This window comes from Pinus tabuliformis, chromosome 5_1 (genome assembly GCF_031772625.1).
Source record: "Pinus tabuliformis cultivar Carrire ecotype Pingquan chromosome 5_1, CPIR1, whole genome shotgun sequence".
Classification (NCBI taxonomy): domain Eukaryota; kingdom Viridiplantae; phylum Streptophyta; class Pinopsida; order Pinales; family Pinaceae; genus Pinus; species Pinus tabuliformis.
The window spans coordinates 811,292,448-811,315,519 of record NC_142305.1 but is presented as its reverse complement, the minus strand read 5'-3'; the positions used below and the strand labels follow the sequence as shown (position 1 = coordinate 811,315,519).

The 23,072-nt window shown below is 39.9% G+C and overlaps 1 protein-coding gene across 1 annotated transcript in view; it reads left to right on the top strand.

Annotated features, from left to right (window-relative positions):
* The first annotated feature begins 1,193 nt into the window (after positions 1 to 1,193).
* LOC149167400 (ATP-dependent Clp protease ATP-binding subunit CLPT1, chloroplastic-like) overlaps positions 1,194 to 23,072 on the top strand; it is a 231,037-nt gene continuing 209,158 nt past the window's right edge. Inside the window, exons 1-2 of the mRNA XM_089432974.1 lie at positions 1,194 to 1,650; positions 1,764 to 1,799. Coding sequence (XP_089289100.1) covers positions 1,256 to 1,650; positions 1,764 to 1,799 — 431 coding nt within the window. The 5' untranslated portion in view covers positions 1,194 to 1,255. The remainder of the gene's footprint in view (positions 1,651 to 1,763; positions 1,800 to 23,072) is intronic.

The window sequence follows — 23,072 nt, the reverse complement described above, 5'->3', positions numbered from 1 at the left end:
ATTTGCCTTAGTTTAAGTATGTATTGTCATGTTAGTTTCTTGCTAAGCCATTTCTTGTAGGGCAATGCTCATGTCAATACAAAAGTAATAGATATAGATTAGATTAGGCCAATTTTAGGGGGTAGGAAAATGCTCAAATTTTGTAGGAAGATTTCAACGATTTCTTGTAGGGCAATGCTCATGTCAATATGAAAGTAACAGATATAGATTAGATCAAGCCAATTTTAGGTGTTAGGAAAATACTCAAATTTCGTAAGAAGATTTCAGACATTGCTATTTAGATATTATATTACATGATAACATTATCCAATTACAATTACTTTTATAATATAATTTCACACTTTTTATAAAAATACTTCGTCTTTTACCCTTATCATTTAATTATACTTAAACTATATTTAAAACAAAACAAATAGTTTAATGAAAAAAGTTTGTTTAAACATAAATGCTTCATGATAAATAAAAAATTGAGCAAATAAATTGATAAATTAAAGGTTGGACAAAGGGGTGGCATGAACGGGGTAGGGGATGATCTATCACCCCACGGGTTAATAGAAATACCCCTTTTTGTGGGGTCTAGGAATCAAACCTCCATAAATAACCAAGCAAAAACCTATGCACTTTTGCAAGGTCTCTCTCTAACTATGAAGAGAAACATTCAAGATCTCATTATCATTGGTTACTCTACATTCTTTTATGCCATCTCATCAATGGCTCTCTTCCTTCTGACATCACACTCCAAGATGTTGTAAAAAGGATCTATCATATGCTAGGAAGCCTTCATTCCGAATCATTTATTCATGTCTATGGGCACAATAACAAAAAGATGAACCTCCTCACTAATAAAGGGTTCCATCTAGCAAAAAGAAACCTTAAAGTGGATGAGATTCTAAACTTAACCCCAATTTCTTAAACTTGCCTACAAAACATGTTTTGTGAGTACTAATTTTTAATTAATCTGTTTTGAAAAATTTACCGGCTATAATTTTATATCACAATTTAAAATTTTGTTATTACTATAATGCTAATCAATCTGAACTAATAAAAAATACTTGTAAAGATGGTATAACTATACTCCCCACACAAATATTTTATGAAATATAAATATATTTTGAGTTAAAATTAAAAAAAATATTGAATTAGACTTGAGAAGTATGTGACATCACGATATATATTAAGGGTTGGAAAGCTGGGCGAGGTTGTGGAAAACGTGATGATGTTTTGCACGACTTACAATTTTCATCGACCGTCTTGAATGTGTACCAAATTTTGTTGTGGTATTCGGAAGTCTGAACAAGACAAAAGGTCGAGGCATAGTGGGATAAGAGGGCATCATTTGAAATTCGAGGCAAGACTGCGAGCGCAAGCTATGGCTGCCCAGATGCTCTCCTCCGCAACATTGTTTTCTGCCAAAACTTCGCCCCGATCTTCGCACCTCCACTGTCCTTATCTATCTCCATCTGCAATTAAATTTGATGCCATTGCTACATTATGCAGTTCACATCCCCTAAACAGTTCTTATCGGTTCAAACTAGAGACCTCAAAATCATTTGCGAGTACTTGGGCTTTCAAATGTACCTGGAAGCCATTAACCCATTTTCAACAGTCTCGGCGAGGTGACCAGCATATAGTCATGATGCTTCCCACAGCGTAAGTAATGCCTTTCTTTTTATTTTATTTTAATCACTTGAATAATCAATCTGCTGCAGCTATACCATTGACAAGTCAATTTGAAATTCGAGGTTGTTTTTGTTTTTGTGCAGAAACCCAGAGAGGACCTCCTCTGGCAAGCTTCCAAAGTGAGTCACTATTTATTTTTCTTCTCGTTTCTGATTCCTTGCACTCTTGAGTAGTCTTCAGAATGATTTGCCTATAGTTTTTAATGTTAAATTTTACTCAAGTACTATGACACCATATGTTTGAATTTTTTTATATGTATCTGTTCACCCCACCTTCCTGCCCGTAGAGTGAGATGTTTATCATAGCTCACAACCTCCACAACATTTAACTACATGCTGCAAATGGGATTTGAACATAAGTGGAAAATATAACATTTCTACTGACACACTAGTTTTAAACCCTACATATCAGATTCAATTGGAGCTAGACTTATGCTTTTCCAACAGACCACAATATGAGATAAAATTACAATCAATTAGCTAAATTAGATTAATATTAAAAAACAGAAATCAAGTTTTCCTTTTCTTGATATGGATGCTTCTATTAATCACAACAAATAACAGGTTGTCAATGGGGTCATGGTTCAGTAGACGTTGGCATGTGAAACGATTCCCCGATAAATGAGTTAGTGGTAGCGGCAAGATGCACGCCTTGGTTGATTTTGGTGGATTAGAGCCCATTTATCGTCGCAGCTTTGCCGAACATAAGTGTTTGTGTTAATGGCTCACCTCTTGAGGGCCATTTTCCCTGCACAAGCAGGCCGGTTATGCAGAATACTTTACGGAGTTTGAAGAATGTACTTTTAATTAAAAAATAATAATGAATGGCTTACAAATAAAGTCTTCCCTTTAAACCCAAGGGATCTAGGGGAATATGTACCCCCGTGTGACAAACTTAGGAAAGCTTCATACTTCAAATTTTAAACAACCAGTAAGCACGGTCGGCATGCACAACAAAACTGAACCATCTAAGAGTCATCTTACGAAAATATCACAATATTGGGACCAAGGTCCAAACTTCAAGAGTTTAATATCAGAAAACAAATTTAAGCTCCATATGGAAACCAACTATACTTAATATTGCTTATAACAACTGATCATTTATGTAGTGCAAGATTTTCCGAGCTAGGTGATTCTCCCATCCAGCCACAGCTTCTCTGCTAATATTCATATTCCAACCTGTTTGATCACATGGAATTCCTGCATGCCAGGAAGTTGGGTCAATCATCTACCTTTTCTGACTCGGGACTCTTGGTTGCTGACTTTCTGCTAGGTGTACTTTTTCACATATCTGCACATGGGAGATATCAAGTATTCGGAGCTCAGCTACAGATCCTTCCCCTTTGTTGGATTTGCTATGGCTCCTTCCTTGCTCGGCTTCTTGTTGTTGTTGGGGCGGGAGGATGGATTTGAAGGGGCTCCTTGCATGTTATACGGGGAGCTCCACCAAATATTTCTGTGGAAATATTTGCAGAAGGCAATAACGAATGATGAATTAAATCATTTTGAAAAGTGTAATTAAACTTCAGATGAGGAAGATCATCATTAAAAGTGACACTGTAACTGGGCTTGCATATGCAGTAAAGAATTTTCACCATGCAAAGCTGCCAGGCAATGTGAAATCTAACGGACAAGGCTTGGTATCTCCTAGTAATGCTTCCAACCATCTTAGCAGTTCATACAGGGGAGGGGCTTTGCAAAGGTTGAGACCCAATATCAGGTACATTTGGTTAGGGGAAAAACCAAACCAACTGCATAATCGTTTCCTCCTTGTGGCAGAGAGGGCACTAGAAGGTGTTAAAACTCATCTGCAAATTCTATCCTTGGTTTCCAGACATTGGTGGATTAAGGACCAACTAAGTTGCAGCAAACAGCCTACTATGCCTTTCGTATCCATGCTTTTTGGTATGGGCAAGGTTGCCAAAGAGCGGAACAGAGCACAGGAGTGTTTTAGGGAGCGGGATCATTGGGAGCGTCTTTTTCCAAAAATCCTTGGGAACAGAGTGTTATATATATATATTGAAAAAAACATACAAAGTGCCAAATTAGTTGCAGAATATATGAAAACATTCATATTTTACATTGATGAAGGTAGAAATGGCATCCGTATTACATTAATGATTAATCATTCGAGCATCGACCATCTAGAATCTAAATTCTAGCAATTACAAACTGTTGAGAAATCTAGGGACAGCTAGATTAGGGTGATTTATCTTATTTTGATAACTACTTGTGATGTATTTTTACTTAATTTGATTAGCTTCTTCTTTCACTTGATTATTATTAGTGCTCTTATCATCAAACAACTACCAAACTATGAAGATCAATAAGACAACAGGACACAAAATGTAGGCTGCAAGCCATGGCCAAAACCTCTCCTCTTGAGAGGAAAACCCACAAGAATTGTTCTGTTCTTATAGAATCTTCAAATGACGGATTCCAAGACCTATGACCCTTGACAAAGACCCCTCTAAGACCAAGTCAAACTTCTCCTTGATGAACTTGCTTCTTACAAAGTCAACCCAAGTCAAACTTGACTTATAGAAGTTGCAACTTCTCCTTTGACCAAAATTTCAGACCTGCAACTTGTGACTGTAATTTCGGCCTCCTTGACCTGCAATTTTCGGCTTCTATTGTAGAAACCCTAGATGACGCGTGTGAGAGAATAATGGTGAATTTTGAGTCTTTTCTCCTTCTCTTTATTTGCTTCCTATTTCTTGTTGACTCGGCTTCCTTCCTTGATCTTTCTTGCTGCTAAATTTGGCTCCTTCAGTGTGACTGCAATTTGGTCTTGCTGCAACTCATTGATGCCTTAATCCTTCTTCGTGCGTGTGGGAGAATCAGTCCTAAAAACAATCTTTTATACTTTGATTTTTCTTCCTTCTTTGCTCTCCGCTTCTTTGCTGGTTCTATGTCTTCTTCTCTTGGTAAACAAACTTTTTTTTGGATCCCTCTCAAATAAGGTCAAGGTTCTCTTATATATAGGCTTCTCTTAGTGGTCGAACAACCCTTCATGAGGCCGACTTGTCACAATTTAGACCGACTTGTCTCTGCATGTTTGACAAGGTCTTGGAGGGTCTTTATGACACTTTTGACTTTACAATAAATTTTCTTGACATGATACAATATGCCCAGTGGGTTTTTTTTTACACATTACAATGACTCTTTGACTCCTAGACTTTATGACAAAGCCCTAGAAGCACTCAATGGGTGCTTGAACTATAAATAAAATGATCTTGAGCATGAAACCCATGCTACAAAATAATAATAATAAAATTTCTTTTTTTTCTTTACATCAAATACATAAAATCATGATTACACTAGACATTATGAAGACCGAACCTAGTTACACATTTCAACACTCCCTCTTATTTAGGGAGGTATTCATAATACACACAAGGTACATGGACATTCTCATACTGAAGAATTCTCATAAGAAGAGTCAGATTGGTAAGCCATCTCATAAGTTTTTATTTCAACTTATCTCATTGCTTCTCATCATACCAACCAACATTGTTACATAGCAAGGCCTTGACTAACAACTCTATCTCTCCACAAGATTCGAGCACAATGTTGGCGAGACAATGACTTATAGACACCATCATCATTGTCTCTTAAGGCACATACCCCATCCAAATGTTCACAAGATATGTCCTTTTAGGACCATTCTTGTCTTGGATTAACACATCCTCAAGGAATTTCCTCTTCGACTACTCTTACCTGTTGGATGCCCTACCACATCCTCAAAGAGTATCAGAATTCAGATGCTTATCCAATCTTCCATTCTTTCTTCATAATAAGAAGACAAGAATGATGTGTCTATCTCTCCCTCTCAACTAGGGAGGATTTAATCATTCCTATGTAAGGAATATACCCAAGCTCCTTCCTAACAAGGGACTTGCCCAAGCTCCCTCTTAACAAGGGACTTGCTACCAACAACTCTCTTTGGTGGAGATCATAGTGTTATCAGCTGCTTGTAGGGCTCCTCCTTTCGGCATCATGTCATGTAGGGCTCCTCCTTTTGGCATCATGTCATGAACTTCAACTTCTTCATCATGGAGCCTTCTTCTTTTAGAGCTTCTTCGTAGGGCTTCGACCATCTTTCTCCATCACTTCCCTTCAACGAACCATAATAGTCATGTCATCCTTTTCTTCATTGGAAAGTGATCTTTTAGTCATCGTCTGACTTTTCCTCATACAACTACCTCTTCCAAGTCATGTTTCTTTCAAGATCTTTCATCCAATCTCATGAGTACTAGTTGTAGGTGACTTTCTACAACCCTCTTTTGGTAGCCCTGCAACAACCCAACCAGATGCTTTCAAAAATCAAAATGAACATTAGATCACAATTATCTTTTTATGATGACCTTTCATCATGACATTTGCTTCCTGCAACATCAACATCCTTTTTGCATATGTATGAATCCATCTCAAAGACATACATTACCAAGGTTCTCCTTTTTCCATCATACATATCAGGGTCTTCATACCTTCTCCATGGAGATGTCATAGCTAATCCTTCTAGTTATTAGATGTTGATCATTTATCTTATCTTACGTGACTATAGATACATCTTTCATGAACTCTTCCTTCACCTTCTTCACATATTGCTTTCTCAGGATCTTCTTTACATAGTTCCTTCATCATAGGAACCATGATTGTCAACCACCTCATATTCTTTATGAGGTCTTATTATGTTGATTTCATCTTGTCAATATGTAGAAGAGTTCAAGGCATACTGTCTACATGCCTTCATGTATCATTCTTATGGAAGAGTTTCTTCTTCTTCAATCATGCTCATGAGATAGAGCATTCAACCATTCTATCTACTGGCATGACTTTATCTATCTATTATCAAATACATACCTCTTCCTTCATGTGGTCATCTAGACTTCCTTTCAACAGATTCCTTTCCTTGTTTGAAGATGAAAGTACTTCAACCAACTCAACATGCTACACATCTTAGTCATCATACCTTACCAGTGGATCACATACAAGGTGGAATGTGGACTATTTGCGAGTCGCTTCTTCTTAGTAGAGGTGAACCTTTTCATAGAGATTCTAGTGGAGGATCTTGATTATCTTCATTCTGCAAATGCTATTTTCTAATGATGATGATGTATGATGATCTCTTTATCTTCTATCTTGCTAGATGACTTTGTCCAACCATATATACTACTACTTCGGTTGTCCTTATATGCTTCCAATGAAGATGCCATGAGCTACTTCCTTTCTATCATGTACTATGATTGCTAACTTAAATCCACTTGAAAAGTAGATTAAGTTTGTGAGAGTCCTTCTAATACTGGAGGTCTATCACTTCTTCCTTATTTGACTTTTTCTTTTCAGGTTCTTCTACTTCTTCAATGATATGGGCTTCATTTTTTTCCTTTCTCTTCTTGTTGTCCTTCTTGAGTTTAGGACAATTCCTTTTGAAATGCCATATTCATTACATTCATAGCATTGGATTTTTGACATGTTTATCTCCTTCTTTTTCCGAGGATCAAACTTTCCAAACTTCCCTTTCTTTCTAGCCATAGCTGCATATGCTTGAGCTTGTTCACTTGATCCAACATCGCTCTTTGCCTTTAACCTAGTTTCTTCAATCTTATATAATGACCAAAGTTCACTAAATGGAGTGGCTTCCTTCTTTCCATAGATACTTGATACAAAGTTGCCCCATTCATCAAGTAGTGCATTAAGTACAATGGTGGTCATTTCTTTATCAAACTTTATTTCCCCTAGCTCTTGTAGTTGATCTCTTATTTGAGATACCCTCACAAAGTATGGGGCTACCCCTTCTTCCTTTGATACCTTCATCTTGTATAGTTTGGTTCTCAATGATATAACTTCTCCTGCAGTGCTTACAAAAAACAATTCTACCATTTTTTCATAGATTTCTTTAGATGTCTGCAACTTTGCTAACATAAGGAATGAGGGAATCCTTGATTGATTCTATGAGGATTCTTTGAGCACTTACTTCCCCTTTCATATACTTCGATAATAATTTAGATTGCTCTTGAGAAGGTTTGGAGATTGAACCCTTGACACATTCAATAACTATTTTCTCTATGAGGATCAAATCTATCCTCTTTTTCTATGCAAGGTAGTTTGATGAACCAACAAGTTTGTTGCTCTCCTTACAGAATGAAGTTATATTAATAGTAGATTCAGGCATAAATATAAAATACTTACTTGATGAATGAAGATACCTGATGATGATATCTTCCAATGGATGTCTTCTTAATGATGTCGACTTCCATTACTCCTTTGTTGAAGATGCCTTCTTGATGATGCTTGACAATTGAAGATGTCTTCTTAATGATGATTACTTCCTTGATGATGTCTTCCTTCTTCAAAGATGACAATACTTCTTTTTCTAGATGATAAGAGATGTCTTTCTTCAAGTATGCTTGAGATGTGATCCTTTCTTCAATGAGAGGGAGATCACCTTGATTTCTTTAACGATGATGCAGAGTTTCTTCTTGTTTCCTTTGGATGTATAATGTAGAATGAGGAGACTTCTCAAGTGGTCAAACAACCCTTCATGAGGCCGACTTGTCTCTGCATGTTTCATAAGGTCTTGGAGGGTCTTTATGTTAAGTTATGGTATGTTCTATGCTTATAGCAGTTTACTTATCTTTCTTATTATTATCCACAGATTAGCAATCACATGTACATAAAGTAAAGCGCAGATAGAACATTAAACGATCGACATAAAACAAGCCAAGACAAGAGACACAAGATGTGGCGGCTAGCCAAAGACAAACCCCAATACGGGGAAACCCTTTGATCAAATCTTCTTTTATCTTCAATAATTCAGCAGAGAGAAATAGTACATAAATTTGATTTACATCAGCAGCAGCAAACCCTAGATCAGCCCTCAACTAGGGCAGACAATATCTTGCAAATCGATTGTCGGATCGGCTTGATTCCACCACCAAAAAATGCGGCCTTCAGAGGAGAGTCAGATCCACCTACAACGCAATTTAAAGAGAGAGAGAAAGATGGTCAACGCTGGTCAAACTTCCGATCTGTAGTTGCAGCCCTAAATTCTGCACCTTCCTTCCACACGTGTGAGAGAAGCGTCTCTTTCTGCGCAGTAGGAGAAGAGCCTCTTTTCTGCGCAGAAGAGAGAGAGAGAGATGTGATGAGTTGAGTGTGTCCAAATGAGGAAAAGACCTTCTGTATTTATACACAACTGTTGATGATTAAATAGATGCGACTGTTGGGCTTTTGAGCCTACATGAGTTGCAGGTCGGCTTGATAATTATTCCATAATCAAAATAAATTCATATCTCCATAAATACTTATCAGAATCGAATGATCTTTAGATCAATCCTACACCTCTCGACGAGAGGAATCTAAGAAAAATATTATTAGCCATGAATAAGATGACCCACATGGAGTTTGGCCCTAGTTGCCAATTTTAACACTCCCTCTCAACTAGGGAGAACTCCATCGCAATTCGTCTGTCAGTCTCTACTATTCATCCATCAAATGCACTGCCCTGTAGAGCTTGACCCCTGCTCTGCTCTGCTCTATCCTGCCTGCTCTGCTCTGTTCTGTTCTGCCTTGTTCTGATCTGCTCTGCTCTGCTTTGTTCTGCTCTGCTTTGTTCTGTTCTGCCCTGTTCTGATCTGCTCTGCTCTGTTTTGTTCGAATTATGAAGAAGAAGAAATGATCGAGGATGTATCATACTGACTTAAAGTCAGTCTTAGAGTGTGTACCATTGGTCCCAGACCAGTCTCAACCGACCCGAAGTCAGTGTCATAGCGGGTACAACTCCTACAACTGGTCCCAGACCAGTATCATCCTCCACTAACTCAAAGTCAGTCTCAGAGTGTGTACCACTGGTCCCAGACTAGTCTCAACCGACCCGAAGTGAGCGTTATAGTAGGTACCACTCCTACTACTGGTCCCAGACCAGTCCTCCACTGACCCGAAGTCAGTCTCAGAGTATGTACCACTGGTCCCAGACTAGTCTCAACTGACCTGAAGTCAGTGTCATAGTGGGTACAACTCCTACCACTGGTCCCAAACCAGTATCATTGATCCCAGATCAATGAAGGTCATCCTAGCATAGGGAGTACGGTAGATACAGCGATGTGTCCATCGGTACTACTATGGTCCCTATCCTCATTTCCCTACTCATTGATCAGATGAGAGGTACTTCCCATGAGTCTTAGATTGCATGGGTAGGATGCCTCGACAGGAGAACTAATCAATCCTGTCCTCACAGGAGAACTAATCATCTTGCTACACAATCGTCATGGAGAACACATCATCCAGACCTCACAGGAGAACTAATCATCCTGCTACATAATCGTCATGGAGAACACATCATCCAGACCTCACAGGAGAACTAATCATCTTGCTACATAGTTGCCATGGGGTATCATAGGGAAGGTTTCGATTCTTTTACCCTGTGGTCATATGTCGCTCCAAGAAGTACCCCGCACCCCCCCGGAGCTACAAGAGCTCCATACATCATACAGGACCCTCATCAGAGGGTTTCTAAACGACACCAAGTCGTTCTCGGAAAGTAAAAAAAATTGACCTTTCCTAGGGGCTTTGTCAGAATGTTGGCAACCTGTTCATCTGTATCGATATGTTGGAGCCTTATAGCTCCTCGCTGCACCATATCTCGAAATAGTGGTACCTGATATCGATATGCTTGGAGCGATCATGAAATACGGGATTCTCTGACAAACGAATCCCACTCTGGTTGTCACATAGGATCATGGTGGTATCTAGTGTAAATCCAAACAGCTCATTGAAGAGCTTCCGCAACCAGATTGCCTCACAGGAGGCCATGCTAGCAGCAATATACTCTGCCTCAGCGGTGCTCAAAGGCACCGACTTCTGCTTCTTGCTCATCCAGGATATTGAAGCAGATCCCAAGAAGAAACATCGCCCAAAAGTGCTCTTATGATCCACCACACTGCCTGCCCAATCAACATCTATGTATCCAAGTAGTCTCACATCTCCGACAGTGTATCTTAGCCCATATGTAATTGTGCCACGAAGATATCTTAACAGATTCATGGCACCAGTCCAATGTATGTGATGAGGTTCAACCATATGTTGACTGCAAAGCATATATCTGGACGGGAGTTCACTAAGAACATTAATGCTCCGACGAGTTTCCGATATTCGGTAGCATTTCGTAAAACAGTCCAGCAACACTATCGCTTAACTTCTTGAAGTCAAGCTCCATTGGGGTAGTTACATGCTTGCAGTCTACCATACCGAATCTTTCCAATACCTTCACCACATATTTTCCTTGCGATAGGAAAATTTCCCTTGGCTTCTGCCAGACTTAAAGTCCTAGTGTTAGGTCCCTTTACTACTAGTGTAACCCCTTATTGTTATTAGTACAACCCCCTAATTATATTGTTGTGCCCATGTGGCCCCCATATTGTTATTATTGTGCCCCATAGAAGCCCATTATTGTTATTATTGTGCCCCATAGAAGCCCATTATTGTTATTATTGTGACCTTACATTATTATTGTTATGTCGGCTTTGATTATATTATGACCCCTTAGACTCCTATGTATAGAAAGGAGGTTTTGTCATTTGTATCATCCAAGAATTGTTCATTTGTGTAATGTAAAGGAGGTTGCCCCCTTGAAGAGGCTTATTTCTAAGTCGTTCATCTATCTTTCCTATCTTTTTGTGAAACGGTTTCATAACATTTGGTATCAGAGCTTTGGATTCTAGGGTTTCGTTGATCCAAACAAGTCATCGTGGAATTTTCGCTATAAATTTGTTTCTGTGACATTTCAGAATCGAAAAAAAAACCCATTTGAGACTAAATCTTGCTGAACCTCGGGTCCGAATTTCATATCTTGTCTCGCTGTATTTTTGGAGATATGATCTGAGGAAGTTAGGGTTTTTGCAAGATCCATAATTTCATTTAAAACAGGTCATTGTGGAATGTTCGCTATAACGCTTTCTCTACGAAGTTAAAGAAGCGAAAAAAGAAACCCATTTGATAAGAAACTGGTATGAACCTTGGCTCCGAATTTCAGATCCTGTATTGCTATATTATCGGAGATATAATCTGAGGAAGTTAGGGTTTTTGCAGACCCCCGAATTATATTCCAAACAGGGCACCTTGGGAAAATCGTCTTAACTTTCTCTCTGAGCATCAAATTGAATTTTCGTAAGAAGTTACAGAAACAGGGCGGATTGTAGTATTTTGGGTACCATTTTCAGAACCTAAGGTTGAAACAGTGACTCGCGGCACATCGTACAAGTTTGCTCTACTGAACACGTCTATACTCAGGTCATCGTGGGAGATTGTGCATAACTCTTTCTTGGAGAATCCAATTTCGATTAGATTGGTGGCATTGGAAAGAGGACGCAGAGGGCTACTGTAGGTGGCGATTTCAGAACTAGAAAATCCAAAGTTACAGAGTTACAGCCGTTTCAATATCGATCTCCTAAAACCAAGAAAAGACAATATGAGGAAGTTTGATGGCAAAGATCCGGTAAATTGGATACTACAGATGGAGCAATATTTTGATCTACATGAGGTGCAACTATTACAAAAGGTACGTATTGCATCTTCATATTTAGAACCAGATCAATTTTTATGGTATAAAGGGTTGTGTTCTCGTAAAGCACTTGTCACTTGGTCAATTTTCACAGAAGAAATGATAGCACATTATGAGGATACAAAGAGTAACACCTTCTTTAGCCAATTGATAAATCTCAAACAAAAGGGTTCAATGGCAGAGCACATTGAGGATTTCAAAAAATTGAATATAAGGGTAAATGATATTCCAGAGAACAAAAGGATTGATGTCTTCATAGGGACTTTAAAGGATAACATTCAACATGAGGTTCATCTTTGGGAACCTGATTCATTAGAGAAGGCATTCAGGTTGGTAAGAAAAATTGACAGCGGAATTATGGAAACAAGGAATCCTACCACTCACAACTATAAATATGGAAGTGTTTTTTCATTTAGCATGCCACAACTTACAAGGTTTACATGACAACAATTGGAAGAAAAAAGCAGTGTTGTGAAAATTGCGATTAAATTGCGATAAAATGAAAAAATCGCGATTTTTTCCCTCTGCCGATAAAATCGCGATAATTAAACGAAAAAATCGCCGGATTTTTTTTTTTTTTTTTTGGGCCGATTTTTACTGAAATTATCACAATAAAAACGAAAAAATCGCGATAAAAACTGAAAAAATCGACGGGGTCGTGACAGCGTAGTTTTATAACGTTTTTTTGGGTTTTTTCATGCGTTCATTTGGACAGTCGCGCGCGGAGGGAGGAGGAGCTCTTGGAGACCAAGCTGAAGAGGGTTTTTTGCCAAATCTAAGTGCTTAGAGGAGGAAATCAAGAGGAGACCATCGGTTTCTCCATAGAAACGGTATGTGGATTAATTTTTTTTTGTTTTCATTGTTTAAAAACATTGTTTTTGTATGTTTTTCATTGTTTTTGGTTGGGAAACTTGGTATGGGCACCATTTTTCTTTTGTTTTCATTGTTTTTAAAGATTTTTTTGTATTTCTTCATTGTTTTGGGTTGGGTAACTTGGTATGACTATGGGAACCATTTTTTTTTGTTTTCATTTTTTTGAAACATTGTTTATGTTTTTTTCATTGTTTTTGCCATTTGGTTGGGTAACTTGGGTTTGGAATGGTTGGGTAATTTGTGTTTGAAACTTTGAACTTTGGAATGGTTGTTTTAGGTTGGGTTACGGGTAACTTGGATTTTCATTGTACAATCATCAATGTAAAAATTAAAAATTAAAATACTAAATTGTAATTTGTAAATTTGTAACTTGTAATTTTGTAAATGCTAAATTGTAATCCTAATCCTTATTTTCCCATAGGTTCACAACTGCACCAAAACACCATTCAAGACTTCAAGTTTGCAACTTCAAAGTTCAAAAACAAACATGCCAAGGAAATTGGATCCTTTCTGGGAATATGGTGTACCTGATGCTCCAAATGATAGAGTAAACTTGAGTTGCAAGTTGTGTGGAAAGGGGATGTTCGGGGGGGTGTACAGGTTGAAGTTTCACCTTGCAAAAATCCCTGGACATGATGTGGAGCCTTGTACAAATACAACTTCTGAACTTATCCAAAGAGCCATGAGAGCATTGGAAACTTTAGAGCAGAATAGAGAGGCCAAAGAAGAACTCAAAAGGCAACTAAAAAGGTCAGCTGAAGGAAGTGGGCCAAGTGGCACTGGTTCTACTACAGCATCAGCGAATCCAGTAGCTACATCATCATTTTTTGTTCCTCGAACCACACCTGGTTCACAGCCATCTATCGGTTCAATGCTAAAAAGAACTGAGAAAGAACAAGCTGACAAGTTGCTGGCAAAATTTCTCCTCTGGAGTGATATTCCTTTCAGCATTGTAAGGAATAATCCATTTTTCCAACCTACTGTTGATGCTATTGCCAGTGTTGGCTCAGGGTACAAAATCCCTTCTTATCATGATTTTAGAGGCCAGATTCTTCAAAATGAAAAGCGTGATTGCACCCAAAGATTGGAGGATTTTAGGGCATCATGGGCACAAACAGGATGCACTGTTATGTCAGATGGTTGGACTGACTAAAAGGGGAGAACCCTTATAAACTTCTTGGTTAGTTGTCCCAAGGGGACTATGTTTATCAAATCTATTGATGCATCTGCACAAATCAATGATGCAAGAACTTTATGTGATTTGCTAGATGTGTTTATTTTGGAGGTGGGTGAACAACATGTTGTCCAAGTCATAACGGATAATGCTGCAAATTATGTTGCTGTTGGTAGGATGCTTATGGACAGGCATCCTACTTTATTTTGGACACCTTGTGCTGCCCATTGTATTGATTTGATGTTAGAGGACATAGGGAAAATTCCATTTGTCAAAGATATTGTTGACTCATCAAAAAGCATTACAAAATTTATATATAATCATACATCTGTGCTTAACTTGATGACAAGATTCACTAACAACAAAGAGTTGGTGCGCCCCGCCATTACACGGTTTGCCACCAGTTTCATATCTCTTCAATCTCTCTTGATTTCTATGTGGGATGTGAAGAGAATGTTTCTTTCAGAGGAGTGGCGTGCTTTGCCAATGAGCTGCAAACCAGAAGGAGAGGCCGTATGCAGACTAGTTTCATATCAGGAAGACTTCTGGGCGAGAGTGCAGGAGGTGTGCGCCGTTACTGAACCTTTGGTAAAGGTTCTTCGGTTGGTTGATGGTGAGAAGCCCGTAATGGGCTATTTGTATGAAGCCATGGACAGGGCCAAAGAAGCCATTCGGGCCTACTATGATGATAAGGGAGATGATGGGTTTCAGAAACAACTCCTTCTATGGGGAGTGATTGATGAGCGATGGAACAACACACTCCATCGTCCCATTCATGCTGCTGGGCTTTTCCTGAACCCTGCATTTTCTTATGCATGTGGGTTTGATTTTGATGCTGAGATCATGGATGGATTCTTATCCTGTGTCCAGAAGATGGTGCGATCTCCAGAACAACGTATAGAGATCTCTAAACAAATTGAGACATATAGGATGGCAGGTGGCACATTTGGCTTTGAGATGGCTATCACTGATAGGACGATTAAAATGCCAGGTATTTTTTAGTTTGTAACTTTGTTTCAAATTTCATTGTCTCTTCAAATTCCATTTTTTCTTATGTTTATTTAAAATTTTATTTGTAATTTTGTTGTAGATGCATGGTGGAAAATGTATGGTGGCAGGGTACCCCTTCTGCAAAAGCTTGCCATTCGCATCCTCAGCCAAACATGCAGCTCCTCAGGATGTGAGCGCAACTGGAGTGTATTTGAAAAAATACACAACAAGAAGCGCAACAGGTTAACACTTAAACATTTAAAATATTGCAAATTTCCAAATAAATTTTTGAATTCATTAAACAATATTTTTTTTATAATTATTAATTATTATTTCATGATCTTTGTACAGGTTGGAGTCCCAGCAACTTAATGACATGGTCTACGTCTACTACAATCTTCGATTGTGGGTGAGGCAACTTGAGAGGACACCTGATGTGGATGCCATCTCATTGGATGGGATTGACACCATTGCTGCATTGAGGGTTGAGGCCGAGAGGCCTCTCATGGATTCTGCTGATGATTGGTTAGTGCAAGATGTAGTGGAGGGAGGAGGAGGAGCAGGAGGAGGAGGAGGAGGAGGAGGAGGAGGAACAGGAGGAGGTGACACCGCATGCTTGGGCTACCACTGCCACCAGTAGAGGACGTGGTCTACCTCCTATAGCTCCTACTTCTAGTTCTTCAGCTTCTAGAGCACATTAGACTCCACTGCCATCTCCACCAGCACGGGCACCAACATCTACATCTAGAGGGAAAGGGAAAGCTGTGGCATTTTCTCGCAAGAGGGGCAGAGGAAATCAATAGGATTAGACTTTCATTTTATTGTATATGACATTATGACATGATGAGATACATTATCATATTTTTTGTTGATATTTTGAGGCTGAGTTGGGACTCAGGAGTCAGGACTTACTATTCAGGACATGATTCAATATTATGTGTGATTTTAGCGCTAGAAATGATATTAAACATCTTATATATTAGATTTTTATCATATTTATGTGTCAATGTATTTATTTTATGTTGTAGATGGTTTAGATATTAAAAAAATTGAAAAAAAATGAAAAAAATGAATATTTTTGTACCAAACGATTTTTTCCCGATTTTTTCCACGCGCCGATTTAATCCCGATAACGATTAATGCAACATTGGAAAAAAGAGAAAAAGGACTTTATTACATTTGTGATAGCAAATACACTAAAGGTCATAAGTGTGCTGAGAAGAAATTATTTTACATAGATTATGAAGAGGAGGAAGAAAATGATCAAGAAACATCAAAAGAGGAGGATATACACCAGGAAACAACCCTAGAGAAAGAAGAAATGAATCCGAACATATCTTGTAAAGCATTGGAAAGAATTACAACTCCTCAAACGCTCAAGATAGAAGGACATATCAAGAAGAAAAAGGTTCAAGAAGTGAAAGATCACATCGAGAAAGAAATGAATCTGACGATATCTTGTAATGCATTGGCCGGAATTACCACTCCTCAAACTATCAAGATGGAAGGACATATCAAGAAGAAAAATGTTCAAGAAGTGAAAGATCACATCTAGCATCAAGAAATGAATCTGACCATATCTTGTAATGCATTGGAAGAAATTACCACTCCTCAAACTCTCAATATAGAAGGACATATCAAGAAGAAAAATGTTCAAGAAGTGAAACATTACATCGAGCATCAAGAAATGAATCTAGCCATATTTTATAGTGCATTGGAAGAAATTACCACTCCTCAAACTCTCAAGATAGAAGGACATATCAAGAAGAAAACGATTCAAGTAGTCCAAAGATCACATCGAGCATCAACAACAAGTTCTCCAACTTTTAAAGGATAATGCCACTTTGGTGTAGAATCGAATGAAACAACAGGGATATCAACATCGCAGTGAAAGAAGTTTTGATGTAGGCGATTGGTTATTTTATTTTATTTTTTCTAAGTAAGGTTAATCTATTAATATGATACAAAAAAAGTAATTACAGTGATTCTTGGCCACAGAGGAACCCGACCTCAATCAACACACATCCATGATAGTTGTCTGAGACTGCCCCAACAAAGGGGAAACCAGTCCAAAGATATGTCCAGAATATATCCAAAAATTAACCCACAGTTTTTCCTGACTAGACCAACCGACCAAAACCAACACCAAAACCAATAGTTTATCCTGACTAGACCAGCCGACCAACAGATTATCCTGAGGACACATAAGACTGGACAAAGCTAAACCAAGAACTAGAAGAAATGCCACCTGGCAGACATGACACGCTGCTCGAAGTCTTCCGGAGCAGGCTCCTCCACAATTGGACATGCCCAGTCATCCGGGTTGTTCGACTCGCCATGTCCCAACGCCTGATGGCCTTCCTCTATGCTGCCAGCCTCAACCTGCGGGCCCGACATGTCATCCAGACGGCTCTCTAAGGCCTGCGTGTCATTGTGAACACCCATCTCAACATGCGAATTGCCAGCAATGGCTTTACCGTGCTTTCTGTTCCGACCTCCATCAACTGCCTACTCGTCATTGTTGCCCTTGTTCCTGCTCGGGCCAGCTCTGTTCGCCTCCTTCGTAGAAATGGTCATGGGAATATGCTGCTCGGTCTCTTCTATAATGGAAATTGAGACAGTGGCTACAATAACCGGGTAGTTCAAAGAGCTGCGAAACCGAAACTGCATTGTGTGAGGAACAGGATGCGGAGGCAGAGGAAAGGTTGCAGTGCGAACAACTGCAGCTTCACGTCTTGAGCTGTGGAGGCCGACTCTACCTTTGCCACTTCTTGTATCCGGATACTGACCTGCAAAACTGTGCTGGTGGGGATTTTCGGCAGAGGATGCAAGGGAAGCAGAGTCATGGCTATGCAAAGCAGGGGAACGAGAACTTCTGCCTCGCGTGCCACCACGTCGGCTGCGCATACAATGGCGGACCATGGTGGATATGGGAACAGGTAGAGAGTCAGGAGGAGCAGAAGAGGAATTGACAGAAGAGCTTTGCGCGGAAATTACAGAGGGCTGGAGGTCGTGAGCCGAATTACAGAGGTTTGTGTGGGAATGGTGGAAGCCATTACCCAAATCAATGCAGCTCACAAGCCAACATCTGCGCCCAGTGCTGGTGCGTTCAGTCGGCTCTCCCGCCTGCGAGGGCATACACAGTGAATCAGGGGCAGAATAACAGGAAAGTTCTCCGGCTCCATGGTTAAGCGGGTAATGGCCTTGCCTCGACTTGAGCAGGCATTAAATGACTCCTACGAGGTGCCATGAATGCCATTCATGGTGACCTTGGAAAGGTTGCAGAGGGCCAAGTGGCCGCCCCGTCCGCCGTCGCCCCGTCTCATCAACTTAATTACCGTAATTAACACCCGCATCCGAGGGTTGAGCTTCCTTGTGCACCAGGTCAGTGCAAACTTGCAATTGATTGTGGTCATCTATAATGTTGAGAAGACCGGAATGTAGGATCTGGTCCTGTTCCACCCCAATGTTTTCTAGGATATCAACAACTTTGTTATTGTCCCTTTTGACGTGAATAAAAGTTATTGCTCTCCTATCTTTTATCCATTTCTCTATTGTTTCAATCCTGGCCATTAATCTCCAGCTTTTGGCAACTCTTGAAGCCGTGCTTCCTTGTTGGATTTGAGTGACCATATTGATTAGAATTTGGGTGTCCCCTTCTATAATGATGGGATAAAAATTATGTTGGTGAGCTAGTTTCATACCTTGCCACAATCCTTCCAGTTCTGCAGAATTGTTCGTATCCCATCCAATGGAGCCAAAATACAATAGTAGGGGTTGGCCCTCATGATTTCTGAATATGCCCCCGTATCCTGCTTTGCCCGGGTTGCCCTTGGAGGCACCGTTGAAATTTAACTTAATCATACTTTGTGGGGGGCGTAACCAATGTGAAAGTTGCCTGGTTATAATGCTAGGTCTATTGGAATTCAATTGTGCTTGTTGGAGCTGGATGTTCCAGTTAGCCCATATGCTTAGTTCCTGAGGCTGGGTAGGAAAGTCCTCAGTTGTCCATTGATGCAACGCAAGAGTTTCCTTGATGTTCTGACATAAGTTGTTCCATATGATTTCTAAGGAAGTTTTGTGATTTTTAAAAATTCACTTATTTCTTTCCTTCCAGATTGTCCATAGAAGGAGGCCTGGCAATATTGTCCACAACTTGTTGAGAACTTTGCTATTATAGGGCTCTGGAGTCCAATTGCGAATGGTGCCTTTTATATCCCCAAGAAGTCTGCAAGGTCGCTGACATCTGAAAGTGAGCTTTTCCCAGAGTTGATTGGCCATGTGGCAGGAGTCCATGAGGTGCTGAATATTTTCTTCATTGTTTTGACAGTTGGGATAGTAGGATGGTCCTTGAAATCCTCTTTTGATTAAGTTGTCCCATGTGAGAATTATTTGATGATACAGCAGCCAGATGAAGGTGGAAACTTTGGGCCAGATCCCTGCAGTCCAGATATGGTTCCAAGCAGGATCTGTTGGTTCCTGAGTTTGGAACATTAGCTGGTATGCATTTTTAGTGGTGTATGTTCCTTTCGGGGTATATCCTCATCTGAGTACATCACTTCCTGTATTGACTCTGATTCTTCTGCTGGTGAGCTCTTTGTATAGCTCCATGTTATAAGCTTCTGTTTCTTGCTATGTTATTTGCCTCAACAGTTTCCATTGCCTGAATCCCTATATAGTGCTGAGAGTCTAGAAATGTGCTACATTGTCCTCCTGGTTAATGTCGTTTCCATTATGATTTGTGCATGGTAAGAGTGTTGCAATTTTGGGTCTCTATTGCCATGAATCCATCCAGAAACGGGCCGTCCTCCCGTCCCTTATCTCCCAAAAGCTATGCTGATGGATGACCTCTCTGTGTTGCTTGGCCGCGTTCCAAATTAGGGATCCTGTGAGCGTGGTAGTTATCCTTATTAGTTCTTGTTGCGATCGATTATTTGCATACTTTGCAGTCCATAATTGCGCCCATGGCTTCTGTGGGCAGGATACCCATTGCCACCAAATCCGTGCTCCCATCAAAGTATTGCTGTGTTGTGGATCACGTAAGCCTAGACCTCCCTGCTTTTTAGGCTTGCAAACTTTTTCCCATTTGACTAGTGCCCATTTTCTGTTTTGTCCTGTGGAACCCCATAAGAAATTGCGTTGCAGATTCCTGATTCTCTTTAGCACCCATTTCGGTGCAACGAGAACTGAGAAGAGATAGAGGGGCATTGATTGTAGTACTGCCTTTATCAGGACTAATCTGCTTGCCATGTTGAGAGTTCTGTATGTCCAAGACATGAGCCGATTTTCCATTTTCTCAATGAGTTGATGCCAGGGAGCATGCTTTAAGGTTGAGTCTATGAGAGGGATGCCTAAATACTGAGACGAAAGCTTGGCTTGAGAGAATCCAATGATTCGAGCAATGATTCTTTGGGTGGCAATAGGAGTATGGAAGAAATAAATTTGAGATTTGGCAGTGTTTATGGTGGTGCTAGAGGCTTCTGAGAATGTATCTAAAAGAGCTTTATAGGTTCGGGCCTCACTTACAGAAGGATGACCAAAGAACATATTGTCATCAACAAATTGTTGATGGGTAATAGCAGGGGATCCATGAACAGAGAGTCCTCTAAGATCATGGGAATGAACGACATGCTTTATAAGACGACCCAGACCCTCAGCCATAATGATAAATAAAAAGGGGATAGAGGGTCACCTTGACGAATTCCTCTGGAAGGGTAGTAGGGTTTAGAGGGGATCCCATTGACAAGAACAGAACAAAGTGGGGAGGAAATTAGGGTCATGATCCATCTAACCCAGGTCGGGCTAAATCCAAAGGCCGTTAGCATCTGTTTTATGTAGGTCTAGCTGAGTTTATCGAAGGCTTTGGAAAGGTTGATTTTCAACAGCATACCCGCGTGTTTGTTTTTCTTTAGAGAATGGATGGTTTCATGAGTCAATATAATACCATCTAGAATTTGACGACCTTCTACATAACCAGATTGCTCTGGTGAGATGAGAAGAGGGAGGAGCGGTTTGAGGCGGTTGGCTATGACTTTCGAGATAATTTTGTAGATGACATTGCAGAGTGCAATAGGCCTGAACTTCTCCGGAGTGCTTGGTTGCGCTACTTTGGGAATAAGAGCGATGAAAGTTGCATTGAGCGAAGGAAGTAACCAATGCATTACTCTTGATTCTTCGACCACATTCCAGACATCTGCTTTGATTAAGTCCCAAAAGTGATGGTAAAAGTTGGACGTGAAACCATCAGGTCCAGGCGCTTTCCCAGCTGTCAGTTGATTTGAAGCCTCTTCGACCTCCGTAATGGTGACTGGTCTTAGCAATAGCTGATTATGCTCCTCTGTAATGAGTTTAGGAATATGCTGAAGTATCTCATTGATAGTACGCTGTCTGTCTGTGGGCGGCTCTTGATGAACAGTTTTGAAGTGATTTGTGAGCTCTTTCTCTATGTCTTCCTGTTTCTCCATTTTGTCTCCCTGTGAGTTTTGAATGTGTGAGATTGTATTATTCATTCTTCTTTGTATAGTTGTACGATGAAAAAATTTGGTGTTTCGTTCCCCTTCTTTTAGCCATCTAATTCTTGACTTTTGTCTCCAGAGCAGTTCCTTTTGTCTGCTTCTTTCATCTAGTTGTGTTAGTAGGATTTGTTCCTGTCTCGCATGTTCCTCTGTTCTGCCTTCTAGGATGATCTTTTGCTGTAGCTATGTCATGTTCTGCTCAAGAAATTTTTTCTCTTGAAGGATTTTGCCAAATGTGGTGTAATTCCAGGTTTTGATTTGTTTTTTGATATGCTTCAATCTTTGCTGGAATTGGTACATGAGTGAGCCACCATTGGGAAGGAAACTTTCCCACGTTGATTTGACCACTGTATTGAACTCAGGGTGGGTAAGCCAGAAAGCTTCAAACTTGAATGGTCTTCTGCTAGATTTTCGGGATTTTTCCATTGCAAAGAAATGGGCCAATGATCCGAGCCAGCTAAGGGTAGGATGGAGGCGCCTATATCACCACCAAGATGAACAAAATTGTCTGCAATTAGAAATCTATCCAACCTTGATGCTATTTGCTGAGTGCCGGCTCTTTTGTTGTTCCAAGTGTAGATGCCGTTATCAAAAGGTAAGTCTATTAGACCATTGTGTTGAATGTAATCTTTGAAGTTATTGCTTTCTTTGTCCAGCTTTCTTCTACCTCCCAGTTTTTCCTCCAGCCTTGTGATCATATTGAAGTCTCCTCCCGTGATCCATAGTGGATAAGTTCTTGGAGCATTAAGAATCTCCAATGTTTCTAATTGCCTAATTTTTTGCGTACTCTCCTGAGGGAAGTAAACATTGGTTAAATGTCCATGTATGTTGGTACCGATCAGGTAGAACATTGCTTGGATGAAATAGTGTGAGTCATGGAAATTTGTTAAGGATATATGCTGAGTGTCCCATGCTATGGCTAACCCTCTCGAGGCACCTGTTGCGTCTACTGTTACCGCTTGACATCCTGCCCAGGCTTTGGATAATATGGATTCTAATGTGCTGGTGCTACATTTTGTTTCTTGCATGAATACAATGTATGGTTGTTCTTGCTGAATCATGTTCTTTAACATTCTATACTTCTCGGGACCATTAAGTCCTCTTACATTCCATGAGATGAGCTTCATGGTTGACTAGTAGGTAGGGATCGGTAATATTTGGTCAGCTTGGAGCACCTTCCCGACTCCACTAGCATTTCCCCAATTAATATGGTACGTTGTAGATCTGTCTTTCTACCTCTTTTCTTCCCATCTTTGATGATATGTTTCCCATCCCAT